At 49.8% G+C, this 17,750-nt stretch overlaps 1 protein-coding gene across 5 annotated transcripts in view; it reads right to left on the bottom strand.

Moving 5' to 3' along the window:
- Positions 1 to 145: 145 nt before the first annotated feature.
- The window catches only part of ATG7 (autophagy related 7), a 235,235-nt gene continuing 217,630 nt past the window's right edge, over positions 146 to 17,750 (bottom strand). For all 5 annotated transcript variants that reach the window (XM_037000410.2, XM_037000405.2, XM_037000408.2 and 2 more), the window contains one exon: positions 146 to 835. In XM_037000410.2, the coding sequence (XP_036856305.2) occupies positions 803 to 835 (33 nt within the window). In that variant the 3' untranslated portion in view covers positions 146 to 802. The remainder of the gene's footprint in view (positions 836 to 17,750) is intronic.

The raw sequence follows: 17,750 nt of genomic DNA, 5'->3' as shown, positions 1-17,750 counted from the left end.
GGTGTGCAGGAGGCCTGGGGTGGGTGGAGGGACTCAGTGGCCCTGTCCCTGTGACTGGGGGTGCCCCTATTTAAGACCCGCAGGGGCTGTAAAACTGCAGTTTTAACCTTATCTTACTCTGAGAAGCATCATTTAACACCCACCCTGCAGCAGTCCTACTCTCGGGGAATCAGGCTCACACTCAGCGTGATCTTGGTTCCAGGACTTAGGACAGACGCCTGTGTGGGGAAAGGGCACCTCCCTCTCCATTCCACACCCGGCTCTGGGGAGGATCGCGGACGTGCAGACCCCCTGGCCCCAGAACAAGGTAGACACACATGACAACCACCCCACCACACACTGGAGTTGGGGCTCCAAGCCACCCATGAGGAAGCCTGTGTGGAGTTCTGGCTTCCTGGGATGAGTGTGTCCCTCCCACCCTGCCCGCAGCTCAGTGGCCCTCACGGAGGCCTGCAGTGCTCCCCGGAGCCTCTGCTGCTGCTCCCAGCACAGTGGCAAGAAGAATCCCCAAAGCTTGACTATCAAACGTGTGGTGACAAGAAAAAGAACTGCTCGGGGTGGGGGGAGCCGAGTCCCAGATCAGCGGCAATGCCAAAGCCAAGGTTATTATTCAGCTCAGAACTGCTAGGATGAGGACAGAGAATACCAGAAGCTCCTGGGCAGCAGGGGGTAGGCCCCAGTCCTCAAGGGGTAGGCAGTCTTCAGGGGCTCAGGGTCCAGCGTCTCCCATCCTGGGGTAGCAGTCATGCTCCAGCGACCAAGAGCCCCCCCAGCAGGCAGCCCGGGAGCAGCCGGTGCCCCGTCAGACAGTCTCATCGTCGCTCATGTCCCAGATCTGCATGAAGAAGAGATGTTCAGGGTGTGCAGCTGCCCAGGCGCCCACCGGCGCTGTCTCCGCCCTGTGCACTTGTGATGTCTGCAAGAGGATCAGCAGCTCCCCGTCTGCAGACGACTTTGGGGGGGACTCACAACTCCTTTGTCACTAGGGACTGACACTCCTCTTTCTTGGATAATGAAACCGAATCTCAGAGAAGTGAAATCACTTGCCGAGGGCCTCACTGGTGAGCCGAGTGAAGACCTCTCACCTCACCGGCACCACCCACTATCCCACATCAGCTCGTCTCCACCTGCCCCCTCCTCACTGCCCATCCACCCTCCGGAAGGCGAGCTCCCTGAGGCCGGGGAGGCGCCCATCTGGGTGGCCTGTCAGCTGTGGTCCAGGTGCCACCCAGACAAACACTAGAGAGCTGGCCGTCCCTGGAGAGAAAGCCCTCTGCCCGCCATCCCCAGGTGGCCTGGGACAGGGCGGTGGAGACACCCAGGTCCTGCCTATGTTCCTCAGTGTGCCCTCGGGGGCAGGGCCCTGACCAGCCTGGCTCACTCTTTGGCCATCTGCAGGGTTCCTGGGTGCCAAGCCCACGGCTAGCACACAGGCCCTGGGTCTCCCTGCTCCCCGGGGGCCTGGTCCCTGAACTTATGCCTTCAGACTTTGAAAATTCCTAGAATTGGTTGCAAAAGGCCACCTCAGAGCTAGCAGAGCAGAGAGAAAGAACATCATGTTTACACGCGCCGGGCCCAGGGAGATGGGGAGGCCCAGCCAAGGTAAATATCAACACCAGCTTGGCTTTCAAAATCAAAGATGTAGAAAATAAATACAGAGAGAAGGAAATTTCCTCTCTCCTGAGGCCCCAGCCACCATGGCTGAGAGCTGGTGTATGTGTGTGGGGGGGTGGGTGCCTCTCACACCCACCCCTCCATTTCTACGTATACCTTATGGTCTCAAGATAATAGGATGGGGTGTACAGGAGCTAACTCTTGGGTCCAGTGACCCCAGTGTGGCCAGGCAGGCCCTGCCCCCTCAGGTGGGGGTTGGTGATAAGGGGCAGGGAGCCCACATTCCCAGCAAAGCCTGCACTTATGGGCCCCCGGACCTGGTGACCCTCCAGGTCTGCCCATCTGGGTGTGGAGACCAGTCACTATGGCCCACTGAGGCACTCATCCATTCTTTCACTCACTCAATAAGCACATCTCTGGAGCAGCCCCTGTGCTCTGGAGACCTGGGACAAATACTCCCTCCTCCAGTCCTCACAGCAGCCTGCCAAGTACAGATGGACAAGCTGAGAGGTAAGACAGCTTGTCCAGGATCACACAGCAAGTAAGGGGGTGCACAGATGAGTGGAAAAAGTGAACAAAAAAGGGCTGCATGAGGGGGAATGATGGGGTTGAGCCTTGAGGGGGCGGGAGCTGTAGACCTCTGCAGCCTACTTAGGGAGCCCCTAGCCAGGGCCTGGGGGTTCAAGCTCAGGGCAAGGCTTTCTGGGAAAGCAGAAGCCTCCATCCATTTAGCCATCTCTTCCATGGGGGAGGGTGCCCAGCACCTCTGCACACAGTGGAGGGGGCCGGAAAGGGTCCTGGTGCTGCCCCTTGCTCCTGGCACAGGCCAGAGGGTTGAGTGATGGGACTCTATGGGGGTGCGGGGGTGGGAGAGTAGATGTTATATAATTTCTCAGATTTTCCAGAATGAGTTTCCTGGGCTGAGATGGGTTTCTCTACCAGGGAGGGCAGCCCTTTTCCCATCTGCCAGGCTCAGGAAGACAGAGCAATCTTCATTTTAAAACTCCAGAAACTTATGCCTCAACAAATACCATATGATTTGACTTAAATGTGGAATCTGAAAAAAAGCCCAACTTCTAGAACCAGACAGTCGGTGGGTGATTGCCGAGGGGCTGGGGATGTCAGTCAGAGGGCACAAGTGTTCACTTACAAGTGGGGTAAAGTTCTGGGTATCTAATGGACAGCATGGTGATTATAATAATAAGAGTAGGTTTTGATAGTGGCAAAATTTCATAGTGTATATGCATATTAAATCACCATGTGTACCTTAAAAAAAATCACATGGTGCAACCATTCCTCAATATAGAGCTAGGGGAAGAAACTTAAGTCTCCTCCCCTCTTGAGTATGGAGTCCCGGAGGGGCCAAGATTGCTCTGCTCCCTCTTGTACCCTCAGCCTTGGCACAGCACCTGGGAGAGAAGGGGCCCCGTGTAGGCGAAAGAAGGTTGTACTAAATTGGCAAATATTTAAAAAATGTTAATACTCAGTGCTGACAAGCGTATGGCAAAACACTTCCAGAAAGAATATAAATTAGTACCACATTTCTAAAAAAAAGAGCTTTGGCAATATGTAACACAAAACTTTAAAAATGTTTGTACCCTAAGGAAGAAAGAAATGATCTATTTTTGCAGATGATATTCAAGTATACCTAGGAAACCCAAGAAAACACATGCTGAGATGAATACAATGACGGATATTCAGTAATATAGCCAGCTAATGTTAACAAGTTACAGCCTTCTTATATACAAATGACATCCAGTTAGAAAACATAACAAGAGAGGAACCCATTTTAAGAGCAGAGAAAAAGATAAATTACCAGGGAATAAACCTAATAGGAAATGTGCAACATCTCTTTCTCTCTCTATATATGAGACAACCATCACCACCTTCAAAACAGCCCTGCAACAGTCCTCACAAGAATCTTCCCAAAAGTGAACTGAAACTAATGCTTTTGTATGGGAAGACTTAATAGCAATAAAGATGTTGACTTTCCCCAAGTTAATATATAAATTCACCACAATTCTCAATTTTAAAAAAATCAATTATCTTTTCTGGAGTGAGGCAAGTTATACAGGAAAACCTTTGAAAAGAGAAGGCTCCCCTACTATATGTGTAAGCATGTCATAAAGTCATAATCAAGAGAGGGTTGCATCAGCATGAGACTAGATGGACCAATGGAACAAAATGAGTCCAGAAACAAGAGAATGGAATGTGCAAGTACATACAGAAATTTAGTATTTTAATGATAAAGGTCTGGGGAATATGATCTCAAATCCTTAGGAAAGGATGGTGTTTTTAGTAGACGATATGAGGATGATGGATAGTCACTTGCAAAAAGATAAAATTGACTCCATGCCTCTTACTGTACATCAGAATCAACTGCAAATGGAACAGACCTAAATGTGAGAAAAAGTGAAAACATAAAAATACTAGATGTAAACGTAGATGGATTTCTTTATAATCTGGGAGCACAGAGCCCATGACCTGAGGCCTGTATGCAAGAAAAACAAACGCTGCATTATGTAAAAACACAAATGGAGTTTTGCACGGAAAAACTACAAGCAAAGTCAAAGAGACAAGAAACTGGGAGAAGACACAAAAGGCTAATCTCACCAGTAAAAAATTGCTCTTAAAATTCGAAAAAAAACCCAATAAAACTATTTTTTAAAACAGGCTTTTTAACACACAAGAAAAGATACTCAACCTTACTCAGAGGAAGAGAAATGCTCAGGTTTCTTAGGATGTAAAATATACCAAGCAGGAAAGTAAAACTGATCGGGTCTTCAGAAAAATCACAACTTCTGGTCTCCGAAAGATACTATGAAAATGAAAGGGCATATACCACCGACTAAGAGAAAATACAGTGTATATAAGAGGATTATACCCAGAATATATAAAGAACCCTTACAGCTCAAAGAGAACCTGACTGTCAAAAAATGGGCAAAAGAGCCCTTGTCTAGCTTGGATTAATACTTAGTCTATAGGCACAGACCTGATCATGTACATTTGCCCTCTCACAGCACTAAATTATGTTACTATGTTTTCTACCTTTATCTTGCATATACCTACCACTTCAGCATTTTATTTAAAAAATAATAATAAGGGAGAAATGTGGGATTCACATATAAATCGAGTATAAGAATCAAATGAATAATCCTTTCTGACTTGATTGTTTATAGTTCATGATGCGTGATCAAAACCGAAAGTTTCTGTGATGAATGCCCTTGTACTGTTCACCATGTAAGAACTTATTCACTATGTAAGAACTTGTTCACCATGTGAGAACTTGTTCGTTATGCTTCAGAAGATTGGAGACTGTTGAGAAATAGGCTTGGGGTGGATTAATGACTGTGCATTGGGTCCCCTATATAGAATTTTATTGTTGTTAACAACCATTTGATCAATAAATATGAGAGATGCCCTCTCAAAAAAAAAAACCAAAAAAAATGGGCAAAAGATGTGAAAAGACACTTCACTGAAGAGGAGCTACAACAGCCAGTAAGAACCCAAAACGATGTTCTGCATCCTACTCCTCAGGGAAATGCGGACATTTTACATCACAGAGAGGCGCCATGATGCACTTTGTAGAATGGCCAGACTGAAAAGGCAGGCAACACCAAAGGTCTGTGAGGGTGCGGAGCAGCAGGAGCTCCTGCTGCTGCCTGGCGAGAGCGCGAGCCAGCACAGCACTGGGAAAGAGGTCTGGGCGACTGAGGAGGTATCACACACTCCCCTGGGAGGAGCCAGCCATTCCACTCCTACTGGCCCCAGAGAGACAAGAATGTATGTTCTTAACAGCTTTATTCAAAGTAGGCACAACCAGAATCCACCCACATGTCCACCAGTAGGCAAACAAGTGCTGCGTAGCCACACAATGACAATACTCCCCATCAAGAAACAGTGCTGGTGTGCAGCGGCACACACGGGTCTCGGGCGCCATGCCTAGCCAGCACCCAGACATGAAGGACACGTACCGTGTACAATGCATTTATGAGATTCTGGAAGTGGCAAAAGTAATCTATGGTAACTGAAACGAGATAATTTGTCACAACTCACTATGCACTTCAAATGGGTGCATTTTATTGCACGTTAAGTCATGCCTCAATAAAGTTCAGTTTTTAGATTGGCAAAAATCCTAAAGCTTTGTGATACATTCTGTTTGGGAAACCAGCACTGCTACAATGCTAGTGGGGTGGAGTGTCCCTACAGAGGACCCTCTGGCGCTGTCCAACAGAATGAGTTATCTTAACTTTTGACCCTGCAAGCTCACGTCAGGAGTCTAGCCCAGAGATACACCCCCACAAATCATATCCAGAGCTGCATGGGCCGTTAGGAGAAAGGCCTGGACACAAGCCGACAGCCTCAGATGGGAACCAGCTAATACACCCGTCACTGCACAGCCACACCACAGACCAGTGTGGCCCTAAAATGCACTGAGAGCTCGCCCAGTGAGCACTAGGGGGCCATTTCCAGGGTTTGCTTTTTGAAACAAAAATGGAGAGTGTGGCATGTCACCATTTCAGAAGGAAGTGAAAATAATATTTTTATGTTCCTTAAAAAATTTCACAAACATAAACACAGGAATGATAGACCAGATATTGAATGGCAATCTACAGTCAGTGGGTGAATGGAGATGAGACTGCTTGGGGCATATCTTTTGCTTTGAGAATCAGGTAAATATTTACATATTTGAAAAATTAAAAAGAAACCAAAAGCACAACAATAAAAACAAAACACTTTCGTCCTTCAGAAGATACTATTAAAGTGAAAAGACAACTCAGATGGAGAGAAGATTTGCAAATCATATATACACTAAGGGACTTATATATAGACCATTTACAACCCAGTAATAGACAAATAACCCAATTAAAAAAATGAGCAAAGGAACTTGTCCAAAAAAGACATAAATATCTAAGAAGCCCATGAAAAGTTACTTGGACGTTATCAGTCATCAGGAAAATGCAAGTCAAAACAACAGGGGAAGACTACTCCACACCCGTTAGGATGCCTTTAGTCAAAAGGTCAGGTAATAACAAATATTGGTGAAGACTTGGAGAAACTGGAATGCTCAGACGTTGCAAGGGAGAATGTAAATGGTGCGGCCACTTTGGAAAGCAGTCTGGCACTTCCTCACAGAGTTAAACAGAGTCAACATATGACCCTGCGATCCCACCTAGGTGTATACCCAAGGGAAATGAAAACATTATGTCCAAACACTTGTATACAAATATTCAATTATTTGTAATAGTCAAAAAACGGAAACCCACACATCTACCACCTGATGAATGGGAAACGTGGTCTGTCCATACAGCTGAATATTATTCAGCCAAACACCTGCCTGCACTCAATTTTCTCAAAAGCCTGATGAAATTGGGGTGACCACTCCCATTTTACAAAGAAGGCAGCTGAGGCTCAGGAAATTAAACAGCTTGTCAAGGAGGCTGAGCTAGTCAGGGGTAGAGCAGAGGCTGTTTCCACTTTACTCACCACTGCTTTCTTGTTAATCATAATTCCTTCTAAAAATGGTGAAGGACGGTCTACAAAGCCTGCTTCCTGGACCAACACTGACGTGCTAATGCACAGAGTGGCCGACAGCACACGAGGATGGCAGGTAAGCGCTGGGCAGGCAAGAGGCCACGCCTGCCTGCAGGGCCCCCACCTCGCCTGAGCAGGCGGTGAGCCTGAGCTTCTGCCCTGAGGCTCAGAGCCTGTGCTGCTCCCGGGTCAGAGCCTGGCCTGAGCCCCACTGCCCTGTCCCCAAGCTGCTGCCCCGCAGCCATGCTGGGCCTCCCCTCTGCAGCAGGCAGACCATCCAGCTGTGGGGCCTCGCCATGAGGGGCCGGGGAGAATGTATGGGTAGACCACACACCCCCAGAGGGCCCCAAGGGTTCCCTTTCCATTTCTCCTAACAAGACACACATTTGAGAGGAGCCGTTTGTCATCAGTTTCAAATTTGTGTCCCATTTCTGGGCCACACTGCCTGGAGCCTGCCATGACCTAAGGTCTTTTCTTTTATAAACACGGTAATTAGCCTGTGAATGGCAGTTATATTTATGTGTGTGTGTGCAAAGCATCCATTTGTTAAATATAAACATACCACATTTAAAATATACCACAATTTTTGAAATCTGGTTTGGCATTTCTTCATTTTTTAATATAAATATGGCAATACCCAGACGTCTCCAGGCCTCTGCGTGGTCCCGCTGCCCACACCTCCTCACCTCACCAGGACCCACATAGTACGTGTCTTTTTGCTGGGAGAGGCAGAGAGCAGAGGGCCCTGGGGGTGGCATTTGCAGGGGCCAGGCTTGGGCTTCCCCTGCAGCCTGCCCAGCCAGGGTTCTGCACACTTGCCAAAGAATGAAGGCCCTCCTGTTGGCAACGAATCCGCTACAGCCGCTCATTCCTTCACTGGTGCACACTCACTCACTCAGAAAACATTTCCTGGACAGTGGGGTGCCGTGGGGAGGGGGGCACTTCCTGCCTGTCCAGGTGGTCAGTACCTTCCGCCAAACCATGGGGACAGTGTGTGTCGTGAACCCCATTTCTTCTATGAGGAGTGTGGGTCTGGAATTCTGTGAGCCCTTTCTGAGCACTCACTTCCAGGAGGTGCCTGAGACCAGGGGAGGAAGAGGACAGGATGCGCCCTTAAAACGGCTCCAGACATATTTGGGGGCCAGTGGGCCAGAGAGCCACGTGCCCACAGGAGTGCCAGGCCAGGCTGGGCCATTAGCCGAGGCCCAGAGGGCAGAGTGGGGCTTGTGCTATGCCCCTGTGCCGGCTCCCCGATGTCTGAGTCGGGGGCAGGGGCAGGAAGGGCTGGAGGAGGTGGCCTGGCAGGAGGAGCGGAGGGCAGGCTGTGGGGCGCGTCTTCCTCAGCCTGGGCATCTGTGTGGGCCTCTGCCTGGTGCCCGGCTGGAGACGCCTAGGGGGCCTGAGGAGGAAGGTGGAGCCGCCTTCAGGGTCACCTGAGGGCTCTGCATGCCCGGCAGACAGCACACTCTGCCATCCTTGGGTGGCGCTCCCCCGCGGTTGCTGTTCTTGTGTCTGTCCACCCCTCTGGCGCCCTTCACACAGGGAAGGTGCGATCCATGCTCTTTTCTGGGCCACGAGACCCGTGCCCAAGCTCCGGCCGCCTCCCCAAGCCTCGCTCCAGGACGCTGGGCGCTCACCCCTCGGGGCTGCTGCATACGCGCTCTCCTCCGTGGACACCCCCACCCAGGACGCCCTGCATGGCGGCTTGGCATCTTCCCTGACCACCCACCTAAAGTGGCCTCCCCTTCATTCTCTGGCTCTCACAACCACCTCAGCTCCTCCAGAGCCCCTGCTGGAATCTGGTACCACGTCTGAATTTGCGCATCTGCCTGACTCCCCGGGGGACCGAGGGGAGGGTCGTGTCTTGCTTCCCTGTGTCCCTGCCCCGCACAGAGCCTGGCCCAATACATAGCTTTTGAATGAACAGTGATTCAGAACCATCTGCTGTGGGTATGATGCCCCAGTAGACATAAGAAAGGGAAACTTGGTGTGAACATAATACCAAAAATTCAAACAGTAAAGAAAAAAAGGGTCCCTCAGTCCAGCTGGTTGCCGGGGACTCTGGCAGGAGCCCATGAGGTAAGCGGCCCGCGGGCCAACTTTCCAAGGGAGGCCTGGGCTCACCCCACAGACGTTTTTCCGCCCCTTGCTGGGCCTGGGCCTGCCCATAGGGTCCCAAACCGGACCCTGGGAATGCAGAGAGGAGAACAGGGTAATTCTAGCATGGACTCCCTGGGGCCCCAGCACAGGGCAGGTGCTGGTCAGAGAGCACACACCCTACGCAGTGGCTGGGGGACCCCCTGGGCTCCCTGAGACCAAGCTGCTCCTGGAGCCACTCATGCAGCACATGCCTCGGGAGGGCGGCAGGAGGTGCCACTGGGTGAAGGGCCAGGTTCTGACTTCCCACCTCCCAGATTCCCGCCTGGAGCGCCCATCGTACCATCAGGACTGGGCCAGACCAGGAATACGCCTGCACCCTCTCATAAGGAGTCCACAGCGTGGGGAGCAGAGCATGTGCCCCAGGGTCCAGAAGCCCCTGCGGCGAAGGGGGGCTGCAGTGAGCTGCTGGGACAGGCAGGTGCCAGTGGCACGGGCTAAGGAGGGCAGGCAGAGGGCACAGTCTGCACAAGGAGGGCTGGCCAGAGGACGAGGGCCACCCTGGGCACCCCGGGCACCCCCTGCCCACATCCTGCAGGGACTTCCGGCGCCCTTGGTGTTTGTCCCCGCAGACAGGGCCTCTCGCCGGCCTTTTGCCCTCCTTGGGTGGGGAGGAAATGCTTCCCCTCCTGCTGCCACCTCGCCTGGCACCCACTCTCTGCCTCCTCTAGCCTTGCCTCTGCTGGGCACCAGATTTGGGGGAGGAAGAAGGCTCAGCCCGTGTCCAGGAACCCCGGCCCCAAACTCAGCCTTCCAGACCTTTGGCAGCCAAGGACAGGGGTGCTGGGACTTCTGCGCAGCACCAGCTCCCTGTTGCCTGGGGCATTTGTCACCAGCCTTCCCACCCCCAAGGTGCCAACTTGGGGACCCAGTGGGTGCCACACCACACCCCCACTGCGGCGGGGGTCCTTGCAATGATTTAAGGCTTTACTAGAGAGAAACAGCTGACGCCAAGGCACCTGGTAAGATGCAAGTAACGGGGCTCCAGAGGCGAGTGGAGGCAAGCAGAAGGTGGAGAGGAGAGGTGACCTGCTTGTGTTGGCAGCAGGATGGGCGCCTCGGCCCCTGTGGCGGGACTGGGAGGATGCCCCATCTGGCTGCGCAGCCAATCAAAGGCCCCGGGAAGGAGGAGGCAGGACAGAACCTCAGCACATGTGGCTTGCACGCCACCTTCGGGGCCTCTGTCCCCCAGCCCAGCCCCTCTTCCCCAAAGATGCTCAGGGCTGCAGCTGACAAGTGGGGAGATCTGAACAAACCGCCTCTCACCTCAGACCTTAGACCCAGGAGAAGACGGGCCAGTACACCAGGCCTGCATGTAGGGAAGAGCTGGGGGCCCAGTAACCCCTAAGTTCACTGCAAAGGACCAAGAACACAGCTGACACTTGGGGGAGAGAGACAGGGACAGGATGCCCTGGAGAGAGGGGCCCAGGGGGTGTCATCTTCACGGAGGTTGAGAGGGGAAGACGCAGACAGCAGGCTGCTGAGAGCAGCTACTAGGCCGGGAGGAGGAAAAAGGGAGGACAAGATCAAGGCTGCAGCTCCTCTGCCCTCAGGTGGCAACACCCCCTGGCAGGGGGGCTCCGTGACATCCTCCTGAGGAAGGACTGCTTGTTTCTACCTTCCCGCCAGGGCTGCAAAGGGCCTCCAAGGCCTGGGCAGAGGGGCACAGAGGCAGGGGGAGGTGTGTCCCAGGAGGACAGGAGGCTCAGCCCATCCCGGGGGCCGGGAAAGAGAAGTGCTGACCCCTGGCTAGGACCCCGTCCCCCCTTCGCCACCAGGGGGACTGCACGGGAGGGCCTGGCCCACGTGTAGGACAAGTACTGGGCAGGCATTAAATGTGTTTTCCAGCAAGTTTCAATGACATGAGAAAATGATCAGAAATGTATGAATGTAAATAAAAAACACACATGCATGGCTAAAAAAACAGCCAGGAGTAAAACAAAATTGAACAGTAACCTTGGAGTGGGGAAATCCTGGGCACAAATCCTGTCCTTCATTTTAGAATTGCTATGACTCAGACTCCGTGTAAAGAGCTGGGCTGCAGGGACCCTGGGGTGAGCACTGGGCTGCAGGGAGAGACCTGGCTGGCCTGTGCACAGGGATTCAGTACCCGTGGTTTTTGGTTTTTCCCTCCCAGGAACTGCTGAGAACAAAGTAAAAAACCTCCTGCCATGGGGGAAATGCTGCTGCTTTAACCCTGGCCTCCTCAGTGAGGCTTCCGTGAAGGCCCTGGAATTCCCAGCCAGCAGCAAGGCGGCCAGGGCCTCCCCATTGCTTTGCCTGGAAAACAGGCCTGGGGCCCTGCTGTATGTAGCAGCCTCCCTCTGGGCAGGTCCTTAATGGAGCGCCAAGTCTCTGTGCTGTGACAGCGTTTACTGCCTAAAGACAAGGGCGCCGCCGAGCCCCGCGGGGGGGGGGTCAGTCAAGTGCACACCCTGGGGAGGGGCAGCCTGAGTCTGGGCTCTCAGCTCCTCGGCACCAAATGGGCCGAGGATGACTAACAGCAGGGTGCACAGTCCGGGCTTCAGCTCCTTCAGGGGCGTGTGGGAGACGGGCGGCCGGCCCTGGGCTTGTTTGCTCTCTTCCTGGCTTCAAAACACGTTTTTCGAATTAGGTGGTAAAAATACAGGGCAATTTCTGTGGCACCACTTTCTTTCAAGATATGATTTATGTGTTTGGCCTACATCTTACATGAAATGGTTATTGAGATAAATGGCTGTGCTGGAGGCTGCAAATGGTTTCCATCATGTAGTCCTTCTTTTCAGTTCCTTAGGAAACTTTCTGAAAAGTGCCCTCTGGTGAGGCGGACACTTTGGCATTTTTGTTCTCTACCTCAAAGGGCTTTGGGGGTCAGAGCTGGAAGGAGGGAGAAGAGAGGGGGGCAAAGCCTGGGGGAGCAGAGCCCCAGAGTGAGGTGACTGCAGGATCCAAACACACCGGCCTGACCTGGTGAGAGACATCACTTTGATATACTTTAATGCCCGTGCAGATGACCTGGAAATACCACGAGAGGGCCACGTTTCAACCCCAGAGGCAGGAATTCAAGAACTGTGCCCTGCCTCCAGGCCTGACTGGCAGAGATCACAGCATGAGGCAGATGCTGGCCCACGACCTTGTATAAAGCCACAGGGACTGGACCGTGTGGCCCCAAAGCGAGGATAGGGCAGAGGAGAGAGGCAGGAGTAGCCCAGCACACACGTAAGTCAGGTGACTTCCAGTGAAGACGCCAAGGTGGTTCCACGGAAGAAAAGGACAGTCTTTTCAACAAAGTGGCACTGGAACAATTAGATATCCATGTGGAGGAGAATGAATCTCGACCCTTAACCTCAAACCATACACAGAAACTAACTTGAAATGAATCATGGACATATATGTAAAAACTACAAGATAAAACGTCTAGAACAGAACATTAAAAAATTAACGAATTCTTTGGATACTAAGAATATGGACCATCAAATAAAAAAGTTAAATAAACTAGACTTTGTCAAAAGGCAGCGTGTTTATTCAAAAATTTTTCTCTCTTAAAGACAAGGTTTAAGGCAAGTGAAGAAATAAGCCAAAGATATGAGGGAAACATATGCAATATGGATATCTGACAAGAGACCTATGTCCAGAAAAGATAAAGAGCTCTTATGTTCAACAAGAGAAAGATAAATAACCCAGTGGAAACATGAGCAAAAAATTTGAAAGAAATGTCATAAAAGAAGATACACAGATGGCAAATAAGTACATGAAAACATGTTCAGCAACCACTATCCTCAGAGAACTTCAATATAAACCATGAACTACCACCACATACCCACCCAAATGGCTAACATGAGAAGACAGTCCACTCCCAGAGCTGGCTGCGGTGCGCAGCAACCAGAGCTCTCCCACGCTGCCGATGGGAACAGCAAACTATACAGCCACTTTGAAAACCAGTTTGATAGTTTCTTAAAAAATTAAACATATACTTACATCATATGATAACTCAGCAATTCCAATCTTAGGTGATCAATCAAAAGAAATGAAAACATATGTCCACATAAAGACTTGCATATAAACACATATTGGAGCCTTATTTATAAGAGTCTGAAACTGGCAACAATTCAGTTATCAATAGGTGAGTGAATTAACAATTACTGTATATTCATGAAAGGGGTAATGCTCAATAACAAAAAGGGACAAACTACTGACACATGCAACACCATGGATGGATCTCAAAAATACTGTGTTGAGCAAAAGCAGCCTAACAAAAGAGTACTTAACATAGAATTTCAAAAAACAATCCTAAAATAATTTGTATGGAACCACAAAGGACCCCAACTAGCCAAAAACAATCATGAGAAAGAACAGGGCTGGAGGTACCCCATGCCCTGATTTCAAACTATATTACAAAGCTATGGTAATTAAGACAGTATGGCACAGCATAAAAACACACACACAGACCACTGGAACAGAAGTGAGAGCCCAGAAATAACCCCCCACACTCACTTACAGTAAATTATTCTTTGACAAGGGAGCCAAGAACACTTAATGGGAAAAGGGTAGTTAGCCTCTTCAACAAATGGCACTGAGAAAACTGGATAACCACATGCAGACAAAAGAAGCTAGACCCCTATCTTGCACCACTCACAAAAATTAATGAAGTGGATTAAAGACTCAAACACAAGATCTCACACTTGTAAAACTCCTTCCTACAAGAAAACAGGAAAATTGCTCCTTGACATTGGTCTTGGCAGTGAGTTAATTTAGGTATGACACCAAAAATATAACAGCAACAAAAGCAAAAATCAACCTGTGGGGAATACCAAGCTACAAAGCTTCTGTACTGCAAAAAAGAAACAATAAAATGAGAAAGCAATCTATAAAATGGGCGAGAAGTCACTTGCAAACCATATATTGGGTAAGGGGTTAACACCCAAAATACATAAAGAACACTTATGACTCAAAAACAAAAAAAAACAAACAAACAATATGATTTTAAAATCATATTGCCGAATAATTAGGTAGACAGTTTTCCAAAGAAGACGTCCAAATGGCCAACATGTACACGGAAAGGCGCACAACATCACTGGGGTAGGAGAGGGCATGCCGGTCAAAACCACAGTGAGGCCTCCTGCGACCTGGGAACGGCTGCCATCTAGACGAGGGGTAAGTGCTGGGGAGGATGTGGAGCAAAGGCAAGCTGCTCGCTGCCGGTGGGCTGCACAGTGGAACAGCCACGGTGGGAGGCAGCATGGAGATTGCTCACAAAACTAAAAATGGCACTACCGGGTGACCCACCAGTTCCACTTCCAGGTGTTTATCCAAAGGAAATGAAAACAGGATATTGAAGAGAGAGCCGTGCTGCCATGTTTACCGCAGCTGTGTTCACAACAGCCAAGATGTGGAAACTAAGTGTCCGTGGGTGAGTGGATGGACACGGTTGGGGGTGGGGCGGGGAGACGTACAAGCAACGGAATATTATTCAGCCATGAGAAAGAAGGACATCTTGCCCTTTGTGACCACATGGATGGACCTTGAGGGCAGTATGCCAAGTGAGAGAAGCCCAACAGAGAGACAAATACCATATGGGCTCACTTACATGTAGAATCTCACATATGTGGCAATGCTGAACTCAAAAAGATAAAATAAAATGGTGGTTACCAGGGGCCAGGAGTTAGGGGAAATGGGGAATAATTGTCTAAGAGTAGAAACTTGCAACCAGTAGATAAATAAGTCCTGGAGATCTAATGCACAGCACAGGGATCACAGTCAGTCATCTGTTATGAACTTCAAATCTGCTAAGAGACTAGATGTTAACTGTTTTCACCACAAAAAGAAATAATAATTGTGAAGAGACAGATGTGTTAACTGATGCTAAGGTTGTGATCGCAGTGCAATAAATAAATGTATCAAATCAACACATTGTATACCTGAGACTCATACAATGTTTTATGTCAGTTATATCTCGATTAAAATAAAGATTAAAAATTTAACAGAAAACTATGGGAATATACACGGAATCTGAAACGACATAAAGCGACCCTTGGTTGCCTGGGGCTGGGCAGTATTTGACTAGGAAGGACCCCCAAGGTAAAATCTTTACCTTTTAGGATGATGGAAATTGGTTGTGGTAATGGTTAAATTTGTCTAAACTCATAAGAAAGTACACTTCTACATAAATTTTATTGCACATAAATTATACCTCAATCAATTTGATTTTCAAAAATTCTGCACAAAAGAGCAAAAGCACTAAAAGGGGGGAATTCACAGAATATAAATATAATAGTTGCTAACAAATATAACAGAGAAATACTGGATCCTTTCCAAAATGGACCAGAAGGCGGGTGGTGGGGAGGGGGCAGCCCTGCAGCAGAGCCCATCCCACCCCTTCGGCACCAAAACTGCTTCCCAAACATTCTTCTAGAAGCTCATTTCCCTACTGCTTTAAGCGAAACACACTCCTCACACTCTAGTGTTCCCTTGTTTCCTCAGCTAAATGGCATGCCCCCCGTTTGTGACCCTGGATACAATTTTCCATTTGGTCACCAACCAACACCAAGTCACTTAGCCCAGGAGCTCCGAGCCCTCTGCCTGGGCAGCCGGACTCCCTACACCGCAGCCCTGCTCGGCCACAGGCCAGCTGTGTGACCCTGGGCAACTCATTCACTCCCTCGGTGCCTCTGTTTCCTCATTGGCAAATGAAGACAAAAATGGCTAGGGTCATTGTGACAATTAAATGAGATATCAAGTGCTCAGAGTAAAGTCTGGCAGGGTAAACACATGCATAAGTGCTGCTATTTGTTTCCAACTACTGAGAAAACAACAACCCATAAAAAAAATCTCTGTTCGTATCGTGAACATTTTTTGGTAAGCTCTTGGAAGCTGTGGGTACTCAATCTCGTAACAGTCTGTTTAAAGCTTTTCATGCTCTTTGCTGTCCCTCTGGGAGGCAGACATCTGGGATGTCACTCCACTCAGTCACAAGAATTACTAAGTGCTGATCCTGTGCCACATATTCAAATACGACTCTCTTCCATCTCTACCATATCACGGTATCTTTACAGATAAACAACTTACGAGGCTCCAAGAAGGCAGGTGACTTGGCCAGGGTCACACATCTAGTAAACAGGAGTAGCCAGATTCAAACCCAGGTCTGTCTGGTTCCATGGCCCATATTCTCTTTCCCAGTATAGCTTCTGGCAAATAGGTCCATTGTGAGGCTCCAGGTGGGTGTCTTGCCACAAAAACTGTCCCCTCAAGGGCAGGCAACTGTATGGTAGTCTCTGCTGGCTTCAGAAAGGCCCTCCTGAAGCAGATGACAGGTGACTGCAGAGAAGGCAGCACCCCCAGTCTGTCCCCAGACTCTCAGTTATCACTAATCCTACCAACAAGCCCTGGGCTCGGTATGACACCAGGCCTCTAGAAATGCCCAGACCTTCCCTCAGGTTCCCATGACACTCAGGGATGTCAGTCTTGGGCTCCATGCTTCTCCTAGCCAGGTAGACAATGAAAGCCACCTGAAGTCACGTGCAGGTACATGCTGGCCCGCCCTCCACCCGTGGGCCCTGCTATTCTCACAGCCCCAGCTCGGCCAGTGGCATCAGGTGCAAAGGAGACCGCACTGGACGGGGCACTCCCTGGGTCAGATCTGGTTGTACCACTTACTGCCATCTTAGGCAAGGTTACTTAATCTCCCTGAGGTTCAGTTTCTACCATCAACTTCCCAATGGTCAATGGTAAATAAAATGATTGGAAAGCACTAACCCAGAACCTGGCTGGCACTGAGCAGGTCCTTAGAAGATGTTAAAGGAATCTGAGTCCAACTATGTCAAGGCCACTGGAATAAAAAGTGGAGTGGGGTATAAAAAACCCCTTGGCTACTGGCTCAGGACTTCATAAAGGACAATTGGTCGTTTATAATCACCCTCATCGCCACATCCAGATCCTTCAGGGAAAATGGGGCATGAGACTGAGAGATTAGGAGGAAAAACAGAGCTCTTTACGGAGGAAGCATCACCCACACAACCGCTCATCCACCCAGCAGACTCTGGGGCACCTCCTGGGCACCAGGCACACCACCACGCTCTGGGTGTTCGGGAGTGGTCAGGGCAGGTAAGGTCCCCAGTCTTGGGGGTCCCCCCTTGTGTGAGCTCATAGTCTGGTGGGGGCAACAAGAGACTAACACATAACCAGATCTAAGAAAAGAGCTCCAAGACAGCTAAGTACTGGGAAGGAAATACACACGGAAAGAGAGGCAGGACCTCTCTCTTTAGAGGAGCTCTTACTTTAGACAAGGATTTTGAGGAAGGCCTCTCAAAGGTGACATTTAAACTGAGATCTGAAAGACGGGATGGAGCCAGCCCTTCGAACAGCAGTGGGAGGGTGGCTTTAGGGGGAGGGGAGGGCAGGCGCAAAGATCTGCAGGCAGGAGGTGGCGTGGCGCACCCCTGGCGCTACCAGAACAGCAGGGCTGGGAG

This window comes from Manis javanica, chromosome 3, assembly GCF_040802235.1.
Source record: "Manis javanica isolate MJ-LG chromosome 3, MJ_LKY, whole genome shotgun sequence".
NCBI lineage: Eukaryota > Metazoa > Chordata > Mammalia > Pholidota > Manidae > Manis > Manis javanica.
The sequence above is the reverse complement of the archived record's forward strand: the minus strand, read 5'-3'. Positions and strand labels throughout refer to the sequence as shown.